Here is a 12648-nt window from a genome sequence, read left to right as displayed (position 1 = left end):
GCTCAGCCTAACTTTGGCAGAGCCTGACAGGTACTGTGGTATCAAAAGCTAGACAGTGTGCCTTGCTCAGCTGCAAAAGGCTGACAGTCAGGTTTGGAAGGGATGTCCACCAGCTACACAGCTATCGGTGCTACTGCTGGAAAGAACCGAGGGCAGAAACACCTGTGAGGAACCACCTCCTCTTTAGTTCCTCTGTGAATATTTAGCTTTTAGAACAGAGAAGGCAAGAGTGAAAGAGATCTCAGAGAGAAGGTAGAACCTACCTACTGTGATGCTCCCTGTTTTGGTCTGAAGGCTGGTGTTACCTATTAGAAAAAGAAAAGAGGAAAAAAAAAAAAAAATGTTAAAAGTGCATTATTTAACTGCTTTCTGAAATCATGACAAAGACTAAAGCAATGTGATCCTGTACAAGGGTGTTATAGTTGCAGCAGCAAATCCGATTTATGTATAAAAGCAAAATAGCACAAACCAGCTATACTGTTTGAATATTACTGCTTTACAAACAAAAAAATCAACATGTGGGTAACAAAGAAGTGATTCCAGACAAGAAAAACACTGAGCAAAGCTTAAATGCATAGACTGGATATGAGGGAGAGAAAAGTGGAGAGGCGTTGTGAGGCAAAGGCACAATATTTTCTAAATTAATTTGGGGTCAATTTTTAAAAATTTGTTCTAATGTGTGCAACAGTACTATGGATGATTTAAGCAGGTTAATAGGATGACTACCAAACAGTTTCTATTTTCTTCTTTTACACACATACATGTCCACCCTCCCACTGGAATTTTTTTCATTTATCCTCAAAGGTTACTTTCCTGTACGCACTGAACATTACCTGCTCCCTCTAAACTTTCTTAGGTGCACAACCACCCTTTTTCAATGCTTTTCATAGACTTTAGTGAGATCCAAGTGTGTTGGACAAAGCACAGAACATGAAACAAAAGAATACATAAGGCATAAAGTGTTGAGTGGTCTCCTACTGAACTTATGTTACTTTGAACAGGCACTGGTGTTTTAGTCCTAAAAATCTCAAAATACATGTTCTAACCCCTTCTCTATGGCATCAAGAGAATCTGGAAGAAGGACAGACAGTTCATAGCAGAAAAGCCATCTATAACACCAGCAGTCTAACAACGTTGGTAGCAACTTCCATAGTTCCGTGTATGCTACACATGTATAATTGCCTCACAAAAAACTGCTTTAAATTAAAAAAACTAAACCACAACATGTCATTTCTAATCCTCCCAGGAGGATAACGGATTGAAAGATAAGGTTGATTACAGTAATTTAGTCCAATTTAGTAATACAACAATTTTCAGATTTTTTTGGAAGAGGACTTGAAAATTTGTACAAATCAAGCCCTGCTCCCATCTTCTGCAATTACAGAGTAGTAAACAGTCATTAGGGTAGAATGGATTCCACTGTCTATGACCTGTAGTGTTTTTCTTAGCGGCCTGCGGGCTCAAAGCTAGAAAAGGAGCCTATCATTAACAGTCTTTAATTCATCATTTCAAGTACATGCTGTACAAAATACTCAGGGGCTCTGAAAATCAGAGTTGAAACAAAACCATATTTTAATGAATGTGAAAGATGTCTGGCTTTACAATTTGCTGGTTTTAGAAGGCATACTATAATTATCCCACCCTTTTCCTCATTTTATCATGACTATTTTTGTACAAACTACAAAAAGGCCTAGGGTTTTGACAGCTAGCAGCTCCCATGGAGCTGAAGCAAGATTGTGCTCTGTCTGAATATGGCCCCTGGGACTTGTGGATTTGTTCCTCTGTTCTTTGTTCTCCATTTTTTTTTTTTGATGTGTGTGTGTGTTTTTTTTTTTTTTTCTGTTTTGTTTTGACAATCAGGCCCTTGAAAAATATTAAACACGTAGAAATCAAACTCCTATTAAGCAAAAACTTCTATTATACAAGATCAGTCCTATCTGGTATACTGTAAACATATTAGTGCTATAGGCTCCCTTCAAACATTCAGGTAGAACAAAAGTAGCCTTTAAAGCAGATACTAATGTCCTGCTGTGTCATGACCTGCATCATCCACAGAGAGTGCACGAAGTGCACTTTCAGTCATCGTTGTTCCATGAAGGTCAACACTTAATTTTTAAGATGGCCAAGTATTTTTTGGGTGCACCAATGGCAAAGGGAGAAAGATGTGATTAGAGGTAATTCCTAGTCTGATTCTAACATGCAACTGACTTCATTGCTGTAGTGCAACACTATAAAGTTCAAGATACAACAGTTCTAACAGGGTACTGATGGCAGTGGCTTAGTGTCTCTTTTACTGCTTTTGAAGAAATAGTTATCTTTTCTGTCATGCACAAGCTTTGCTTCTTCATGAACAGTAAAACTTCTAACTACTGTATTGCAAGTCAGGATCAGTATAGGACCAGGGGAAAAAAGATGGCTTTTGGGATATAAATAAAGGCATCACTTTGCACTGCATTATTTCCATTCCTTCAATTTGTTTTGAAGGCTTGCAAGGTAACAGGGTTATTCTGATGCACAAAAAAAGCAAATAAACTACCATGGATCTTTAGACTGCTTTGACTTTGCATTATACGTTTGTATCAGACTAAAGTAGAGACACATCTAAAAGGGAATAAAAATAACATTTTTTTCTACAGTCCCACTTTATATACAGTGAAATCTAGAAACACAACTGAAATTTATGGAACACACTTTGGTAGATCAAATTATTTTCAGAAGGGATTACAGAGTGCCAAGCTCAAGCATTGTACGATACTACCTTAGAAACATAGCAGATTTTCTACTTTGTCTTATTCAGGCCACTGGCAAAATAAGGCAGCTATACATTTACCTTTTCCCATATATGAGTTACTGCGCAAACATTTAAAGTAACTTCAATAACTATATTTTCCAACACAATTCTTTCACATAATGAAATAGTCACTAGACTATGACAGAAGAAAAAGTCAAAAGCAAATATAAAGTCCTGCACATGAGACAAATCAACACTGTAAAGCAGTAAAACCTGAGTGCTGTCTGCAAAGGATCTTTGCGGGCATCTTGATGGACACCAGCTTCAGTATGAGACAGTAAAGAAGGTCAACTGCATACTGAGCTAATCATACATATGATTAAGAACACAGCAAGCGGGTAAAATCATCTTGTGAGGCTGCATATGGAATACTGTGTCAAATTTTCGGTTTCCCACTCAAGAAAGACACTGACAGAGGCCAGAGTAGGGTATTGAGAAGATTAGGGGCCCAGAGCACACTATTCAGAGAGATGTGTTTGCTTAGCTTTAAGAAGAGAAGGCCAAGAAGGAATCTTGTGGTCTTCAGCTACCTAATGGGAGGGTATAGAGAAGTGAGACACGCTCCTCAGGGTGACACAGCAAGAAAGGATAATAGTTACAAGTTGCCATAACGGAAATGATTAAAAAGAAAAAAATTTTTCCCACGAGAAGGATCACTGAGGACTGGAACAAGTCACCCAGAAAGGTCATGCAATCTCTGTCCTTGAGAATATTCAAAGCTCAACCAGACAAGGCCATGAGCAAGTTTGCTCTAATTGAGGCCACTTTAAGTATCAGTTTGGACTAGATGTCAAATTCCTTTTCAACTTAAACTATTTTGTAGATAAAATAAATTAATAACCAATGCAAATCAACCCAAGACTTTGGCACAGTTGCACAGAGGGGTTTCTTTTTTCTCCTCTGTGCTCTTTCATAGAGAAGTTTCACTATAGCATTGCTGTCCATGGATAAAGAGTGCATTTCTCAATCTCAGAGCTGTTGCTGTTTTGTTTTTCAAGCATCAGCACAAAAGCTCAATGGCACCTGACATCTCTAATGCCTGTTACAGAAGCTGATAAAAAGGACTCAAAACCAATTTCTTCAAAATAATGCATTATTCATTTGCTGTAGGAGTATGACACATGCAAAAGAGCAATTAAGAAAGCTTGGTCACTGACAGCACTGGAATTGTACAGCCTGAGATTCAACTCCAAAATGTGTCTCAGGCAGGTTTGTAAAGTTTGTGTCATGTGACTTCAAAGTTCTCAGTCAAAAGCAATGAAGTCTCAGTTATATGCTCAGATGTGCTGATTTCATGCCAACTCTAACATCAACATACTGTCAGCTACAAGGAAATAGTGGGCTTAACTGCCCATGAAACAATCTGTCCAAGTGTTTATAAACAAAGCTACTCCTAAAATTGAAGTTAAAGTGATTAATATTTTTCTAACAAAACTATAATAGTTTATCTTTGCTGCTAATATATATGTGGTTTTGCGTGTGTATACATATACTCAATCTAATAACTTTAGAAGTATTTGCTCTTGCTACTAAACATGACTGAAGAACAGGAAGTTTTGAAGAAAATATTTTTCTGAAAATATAGAAGTACCAAGCAAGTGTTAATATGCAATTGTTTTTAGAGGGAACAGCTAAAATAACATTAGGTGTTCCAGACCCATTTAGCAGAGAACTCATGAAAATAATCCTGAAGTAACGTAAGAGATGTCTGTATCATTTGGATACAATTCTATTTGTTTCACATCGTTCTTCAGCTAAATTACAGCAATGCATTACTAAGGAAGTAAGTCACTAACTACACCAGTTGTAATTTCATTTTTGTACCAAGGAAACAAAAATAAACTTTTGGATGTGGGATGAGCGCGCTCACAAACTGATCATTCTACAGTTTCATTGTATCGGTTTGAAGCTAGAAAAAAACAAAGCAGAACAAACCAGCTTATCAGATAGAAGTACTAGTAACAATACCATCTACCTGTTAGAAAAATACAGCAACAAGAACTAAAAATATCTTATTACAGCTTATGCATGAAGTAAACTTCACCTAACAGGTTGAGAAACTATTCTTAAATTTACCATAATTGGCAAAGGAGTTTCACCTTTAGAGAAGAAACAAGAGTAATTTCTCAAGCAAGATGACAACATAAAAAAGCTAAGAAATTGCAGTAAGTTGTTTACAAAGCATATAGCTAGAAAACTGGACCTCTGACTGACCTAATTTGCACTCTGTACATGCTCCAGATAGCTTTACTTAATGTCAAATCACCATAATGCATTACAGCACAGTAAAAATTCAGTGGGAATTTTGTTAAATTAGAAAACCACACCAGATTACAACCCTCACTGCTGTTCATATAAAAGACATTCAAGTCAATCAATTTTAAGTCTATGTGAAGGACATTAAAGGGTGGATGAATTAGACACCTGTTTCCCCTCCAGTCAAAGAACAAACACTGTTAACATCCTATTAGTACAGGGTGCCAGCACACACAACTACTTCTGCTAAAAACTTGTAAACACAGCTGAGTTCTACCATAGTTCTTAGCAGATGCTATAAGAGTTACTTCTCCTGTGAAGGAAATAAAGGATGGAGAGAGGAGATGAGAAGCCTCTACTACTTTAAATATAATTTTCACTGCTGAATTAGCACGAGCAAGGTTTTCTTCCTGTAATATATGCACCTGCGGGTGCTGAGGGAGCTGGCAAAGTCATTGCTAGGCCACTCTCCATCACCTTTGGTAAGTCGTGGGGAACAGGTGAGGTGCCTGAAGACTGGAGGAAAGCAAATGTCACTCCAGTCTATAAGAAGAGCAGGAAGGAAGATACAGGTAACTACAGACCAGTCAGCCTCACCCCCAACCCTGGAAAGGTGACGGAACAACTTATCCTTGGTGTTGTTTCTAGGCATATCAAGGATAAGAAGGTTATTAGGTGCGGTCAGCATGGCTTTGCCAAGGGGAAGTCATGTTTGACCAACCTGACAGCCTTTTATGAAGACATCACCAGGTGGATGGATGGTGGCCATGCAGTGGATGTGGTCTATCTGGATTTCAGCAAGGCATCTGACACCATCTCCCACAGCATCCTCATAGGTAAACTGAGGAAGTGTGGTCTGGATGACCAAGTAGTGAGGTGGGCTGTCAACTGGTTGAAGGGAAGAAGTCAGAGTCGTAGTCAATGGGGCAGAGTCTAGTCGGAAGTCTGTGTCTAGTGGGGTCCCTCAGGGGTCAGGGGTCAGTGCTGGGGCAGGTGCTTTTCAATATATTCATCAATGACCTGGATGAGGGATTAGAGAGTGCTGCCAGCAAGTTTGCTGATGACACAAAACTGGGAGGAGTGGCTGACACACCAGAAGGCTGTGCTGCCATTCAGAGAGACCTGGACAGGCTGGAGAGCTGGGCGGGGAGAAATCTAATGAAGTTCAACAAGGGCAAGTGTCGAGTTCCACACTTGGGAAAGAGAAACACCATGTACCAGTACAGGGTGGGGACTGCCCTGCTGGAGAGCAGTGTAGGAGAAAGGGACCTGGGGGTTCTATTGGACAGCAGGATGACCATGAGCCAGCAGTGTGCCCTCATGGCCAAGGCGGCCAATGGCATCCTGGGGTGTATTATAAGGGGAGTAGCAAATAGGTCAACAGAGGTCCTCCTGCCCCTATACTTTGCCCTGGTGAAGCCACATCTGGAGTATTGTGTTCACCTCTGGGCCCCTCAGCTCAAGAGAGACAGGGAACTGCTTGAGAGAGTCCAGCGCAGAGCCACCAAGATGATTAAGGGAGTGGAACATCTCCCTTATGAGGAAAGGCTGGAGGAGCTTGGTCTCTTTAGCCTGGAGAAGAGGAGGCTGAGGGGTGACCTCATAAATGTCTATAAATATGTCAAGGGAAAGTGTCAGGAGGATGGAGCCAGGCTCTTTTCAGTGATGTCCAATAACAGAACAAGGGGCAATGGGTACAAGTTGGAACATAGGAGGTTCCATAAAAATATTACAAAAAACTTTTTCCTGGTGAAGGTGACAGAGCCCTGGAACAGGCTGCCCAGGGGGGTTGTGGAGCCTCCTTCTTTGGAGACATTCAAAACCCACCTGGACACACTCCTGTGCAATCTATTGTAGGTGGTCCTGCTCTGGCAGGGGGGCTGGACTAGATGATCTTTGTGGTCCCTTCCAACCCCTGTGAATTCTGTGAATATACACTTTTTGCTATTTCACAAGTGTACTTATAAAACTGTTTTAAAAAATAAATACAGTATGCTATTTGGCAAGTTAATTCTCATCAATTTAGTCTTTAACAAACACAGAAGCGTTTGGTTCATATACTGTGCACTATTGATTTAGTGACAGTCTATAACACAAATACAGGCTGGGTAGAGAATGGATTGGGAGCAGACCTGAGGAGAAAGACTTGGGAGTGCTGGTTGATGAGAAGTTCAACATGAGCCAGTAAGGTGCGACTGCATCCCAGAAAACCAACTGTATCCTGGGCTGCATCAAGAGAAGCTTGGTCAGCAGGCTGAGGGACCTGATTCTACCCCTCTACCCTGCTCTGGTGAGACTCCCCCAGAGTATCACATCCAGCTCCTGAGCCCCCAGCAGAAGAATGGGATGGACCTGTTGAAATGGGTCCAGAGGCAGGCCACAAAGACAACTGGAGGGCTAGAACACCTCTCCCTACAAGGACAGGCTGAGAGAGTTGCAGTTGTTCAAAATGGAGAAGAGAAGGCTCCAGGGAGACCTTCTTGTAGCCTTTCTGTATCCAAATTGATTAGCTTTAATATTATGGCTCACTGTTTGAAGTAATGTACCACAGAAGCAGCTCTGCAGCTGTTACAAGGGAGCAAACAGTGCATGGATTGGGAAATATATCAGAATGTGACATTTTCAGGCTCAGGAGATTAATAAAGTGATTTAAAACGGGGTTGGCTTGTGATTTTACTTTTCTCTATTTTGGTAATGTTTTCCTGAGCACCGAGTTTTTCATTTGTCTCTCAGATCATTTTTCTCCTCCTTTTTTTCAGGATGGCTTGTTCTTCCCATGCCTGTTCCATCCTTCTGTTTCATTCCCAAATCCTTGGCTGCCTGCCCCTCATGAATTCTGATTTATCATTTAATTTCACTTGTCTGCACCCCATTACTAGTCTTCCAAGCACAAATACACACTGGGTGATGAGTGGATTGGGAACAGCACTGTGGAGGATGACTTGGGGGTGTTGGTAGGTGAAAAAAAAAAATGCACCAGCAGTGCATGCTCATAGCCCAGAAAGCATCCTTTGGCTGCACCAAAAGCAGTGTGGCCAGAAGGTCAACAGAGGTGATTCTGCTGCTCTACTCTGCTCTCATGAGATCCCTATGAGAGTACTATGTTCAGCACTGGGGTCCCCAGTGTAAGACAAATATGGACCCATTGGAGTGGGTCCAGAGGAGGCCACGAAGATCATCAGGGGACTGGAGCACCTCCCCTATAAGGACAGGCTGAGAGAGCTGAGGTTGTATGGCCTGGAGAATAGAAGGCTCCAGGGAGACCTTATAAGATCATTCGAGTACTCGAAAAGGGAAAGGTGGCGAGGCACTCTATCAGGGAGTGTAGTGATAGGACAAGGGGTAATGGTTTCAAACTGAAAGAGCATAGATTCAGAGTAGATATTAGGACAAAATTCTTAACTGTGAGGCTGATGAGATACAGGAATAGATTGTCCAGAGAAGTTCCATCCCTGGAAGTGTTCAAAGCCAGGCTGGATGGCACTTTGAGCAACCTTGTCTAGGGGCAGACATCCCTGCCCTTGGCAGTGGGGTTGGAACTAGATGATCTTTAAGGTCCTTTTCAACCCAAACCATTCTATGATTCTGACAGGGGCCTACAAGAAAGCTAGGGAGGGACTCTTTACAAGGGCTTGTAGTGATAGGACAAGGGGTAATGGGTTCGAACTGTAAGAGAGTAAATTTAGATTAGATGTAAGGAATGAATTGTTCACTATGAGGGTTGTGAACCACTGGAACAGGTTGCCCAGGAAGTTGTGGATGCTCCCTCCCTGGATATGCTCAAGACAAGGTTGGATGGGGCCTTATGCAACCTGGTCTAGTGGCAGGTGCCCCTGTCCATGGCAGGGGACTAGATAATCTTTAGGGCCCCTTCTAACCCAAACCATTTTATGATTCTACAGCATTAGTCCATTTGTTACTGCAAACATTATGAATACCTTCAAAGCAGCTGAATTTGTGACAGCAACAATGTGACAGTACTTCCTTCTTACCATGAATACTTCCGAGCAGAATATCACCAGATACTGAAGACAGAGATGATGATTCCGCATAGAGATACTTTGTTTTCAGCAGCCCATCTTCAGTAGATATGTTGATGGATGTTCCCTGCAGCTTCTCTATATTCACACTCTAAGAGAAATAAACTTCAATAAACATAATGGAAAGTGTGTCATCACAGTTTGACAAGGCAGAGGAAAATAACACTACTAAGAAAAGGCAAGAGAAACCGATCAGATTTGTTCAGGCAAATCAAATGGAATCAAGTTTAGTTAAATGCTACACAAGACAAAACAAAAACCTTTTCATCCAAGAGCTCTGACCAACAGGTTAATAAATCTTTACAACATTCCTATGAATTATTACAACCATCGTACATGTGAAGAAATTAAATAGTCACAAGTGAATGAAAGAAAAACGTGATTTATTTTTAAAAAACAATGCATTTTTTTTTGAAAAATAAAATAAAAAAGGATTAACTTCAGTAAGGAATGACAAAATTCATACAGCACTATGACACTTCAAGCGTTGGTAATCAGTTCTTTGCCACCACATACTAAAGCATCTACTGTCTTTATTACACACAGCTCATGATGTAGATTTTTAACTGTCTCACTTTGTGGACATAGCTTTGGTGAAGGTCTGCAGGAAAGCCACAGCTGCTTTTTCTCAGTATAGTTGTTCATATTACCTTGGTTAATCAGGCCTCTATTCTTGGACCTAAGCCACAATCTATACAAAGCCGTGAAAAAAAGAGGAATAAGACCTTCATTTCTATCTGTTTTCAATAGAAACTGAGAGGAAGGATAAGATTTGAGAAGCTGCACTGTAGATAGATTTGGGGAATAAAAGGTGATAGACAAGATTATCTGTGTACAAGTAACCAGTCATATGGCATAAACTACACCTATTTGAATAAAACAGAACAAATCACATTGCTTGTGCAACTACCATATGAATTTAATTCTATCCTTCCTCAGTTAAACTTGATTTATGATGGAACCATGCGAGAGCTCGTACTTAACCTCTACTCAATTTGGTTTTCATCTTCCTTACACAGACTTTAAAGTGAATTGCACAAAATCTTTATTAATTATATGACATGATATACGGCCTTCTAGATCAAACTGTGCCTTATGGCAAATGATCCTTAAAACCACTCTGTCATTTTAGGACTATCATCTTGTGGAAAAAAGTTATTATACAAAAATAAGTCTGTTGACCATTCCAGTGTCATATTATATAAAGAATAAGGTATGAATGAAGTAAGAGGTATTTGGACAAAAGAGCTAGTACTGAATGAACTCCATGCTGTATTGTGTCCCAAGAAGTGAGCTGAAGAGGCTGGTTTAGTATGGATTGTACAACAGTCAAATTATACTGTGACCTTATCAATCTATATTTACTGAGCTTCATGCCACCTTCACACTCTAAATCATAAGATGACAGAATGGACTACTGTCCTAAGACTTTTGACATGATGATAGAACGCAAAGTAGGTCTCCAAGAATGTAGCAAGATACATTAAGAAAATCTGGTGATCTAAGTGCTGTGCTAGAAGTAGAGATATGAGATAGTCACTATCTACAGTCTCTGCAAGTGCTGCTGCTCAGAACTATGCTACAGGACCTAAGCATCAACAGTAAAAAAAAAAAAAAAAGATACTAAACCATAATTTTTCATCACTGAAAGCAACAGCAATTCAGCTTTTCAATCTTTCAGTACTTCTAACAAAACTCATAAGAAGCAAAGATCTTAACAAACGTAAGTTTACACTGCATCTGTCCTAGGAACACAGAGCACAGTTTCCCACAGAGCACTCCACTGCTCCCTTAGCCAGGATGGCAAAGTGTAAACCTGCTGCAGCATGTGGCCAAAGCAAGAGGTGAAAGAAAAGCCACTGTCATTTTAGCCTCTAGGAACTAAACCTGTTCTGAAGAGAGGTAAATGACTCACAAAGAACCTTTTCAATTTTAGAAGGGCCATCACTGCTATCAGCACAATGAAAATAGAGAAAGGGACACTTTAAAGGGCTGGAGGGGGAGGTCATGTGTGTGGAATAAAACAAAAATATCTGCATAGCTTGGGTGCAAACTGGCTGCCTTGTGGTATTGCTGAACGAGAAAAGGAAAGCTCCCAATAGCTACATCTGTTACTATGGCATGCAAGTTTTAACTTTGCTTAGATATTTACCTTCTCTAAATATTATAAAGTGCTTTACAGAACCATAGAATTGTCAGGGTTGAAAGAGACCTGAAAGATCACCTAGTTCCAACCCCTCTGCCATAGGCAGGGACATCTCCCACTACATCAGGTTGCTCAGAGCTCCATGCAGCCCAGCCTTAAAAACTTCCAGGGATGGGGCTTCCACCACCTCCCTGGGCAACCTGTTCCAGTGTCTCAACACCCTCATGGTGAAGAACTTCTTCCTAATGTCTAATCTGTATCTACCTACTTCTAGTTTTGCTCCATTCCCCCTAGTCCTATCACTACCCGACATCCTAAAAAGTCCCTCCCCAGCTTTCTTGTAGGCCCCCCTAAGATACTGGAAGGCCACAATAAGGTCACCTCGGAGCCTTCTCTTCTCCAGACTGAACACCCCAACTCTCTCAGTCTGTTCTCATAGGGTCATGTCTTCTGTTTTATTCTAAACAAGCTCACAGACCAACTCATCTTATTTACCAGCCTCAACTATCTTTCTTAAAAATGCACAGCAATAAGAAGTTGTCCCACCACATGATAAAAAGAAGTACTGAATCTGCTAGTGTTCTGCCAGTGACTAGGCCTAACAGGAACGACACAACCAGCAGGAAGAGAAACCAATAAGCAGACTGTATTGTAAGCAAAAACATCGTGACATGAATGACTGCCGGGGTACAAATAATTCAACCAGCTGGTACATAATTGACGCCACCCCCAATGATCTCACAAAGGACGTAACTCGGCCCACAACAGGCGGTACAGACAGAGACCCGAAATACTGACAGTGCCTTAGTTACATATTGATGACTACAACTGATGGAGGAAACATAGAATCACTATGGTTGGAAAGGAACTCTAGAATCATCAAATCCAACCTTCCTCCCAACACTTCACTAACCACTAGACCATAGCCTCAAGTGATACATCTACTCATGTTTTGAACAACTCTAGGGATGACTCCACCACCTCCCTGGGCAGCCCATTCCAGTGCCTAACCACTCTCTCAGTTAAGAAATTCTTCCTAGTATCCAATGGAAACCTTCCCTGGCACAACTTGAGGCCATTTCCTCTCATCCTATCATCAATAATTTGGGAGAAGAGACCAACACCAACCTCACTACAACCTCCTCTTAGGTACATGTAGAGAGCAATAAGGTCTCCCCTCAGCCTCCTCTTCTCCAGACTAAACAACCCAAATTCCTTCAGCCTGTTCTCACAAGGCATGTTTCCCAGCCCTCTCCCCAGCCTCATTGCCCTTCTCTGGGCATCCACCATCCTGTGGTGCCCAAAACTGGACACAATACTTGAGGTGTGGTCTCATGAGTGCCAAGTCCAGTGGCACAATCATCTCCCTACTCCTGCTGGTCACAGTGTTTCTGATTCAGGCCAGGATGCCATTG

General features: G+C 41.1%; 1 protein-coding gene across 1 annotated transcript in view; it reads right to left on the bottom strand.

The window, feature by feature from the left end:
- The window catches only part of FAM185A (family with sequence similarity 185, member A), a gene marked incomplete at its 5' end in the record, with an annotated part of 28925 nt that extends 19747 nt beyond the window's left edge, over window positions 1-9178 (bottom strand). The window contains 2 exons of the mRNA XM_008945584.1: window positions 264-305; window positions 9040-9178. Of these exons, the coding sequence (XP_008943832.1) occupies window positions 264-305; window positions 9040-9178 (181 nt within the window). The remainder of the gene's footprint in view (window positions 1-263; window positions 306-9039) is intronic.
- Window positions 9179-12648: the final 3470 nt, after the last annotated feature.

Source organism: Merops nubicus, unplaced genomic scaffold, assembly GCF_000691845.1.
Source record: "Merops nubicus isolate BGI_N331 unplaced genomic scaffold, ASM69184v1 scaffold11638, whole genome shotgun sequence".
In the NCBI taxonomy this organism is placed as follows: domain Eukaryota; kingdom Metazoa; phylum Chordata; class Aves; order Coraciiformes; family Meropidae; genus Merops; species Merops nubicus.
Note: the sequence above shows the minus strand (reverse complement) of the source record. Positions and strands in the feature narration are given on the sequence as shown.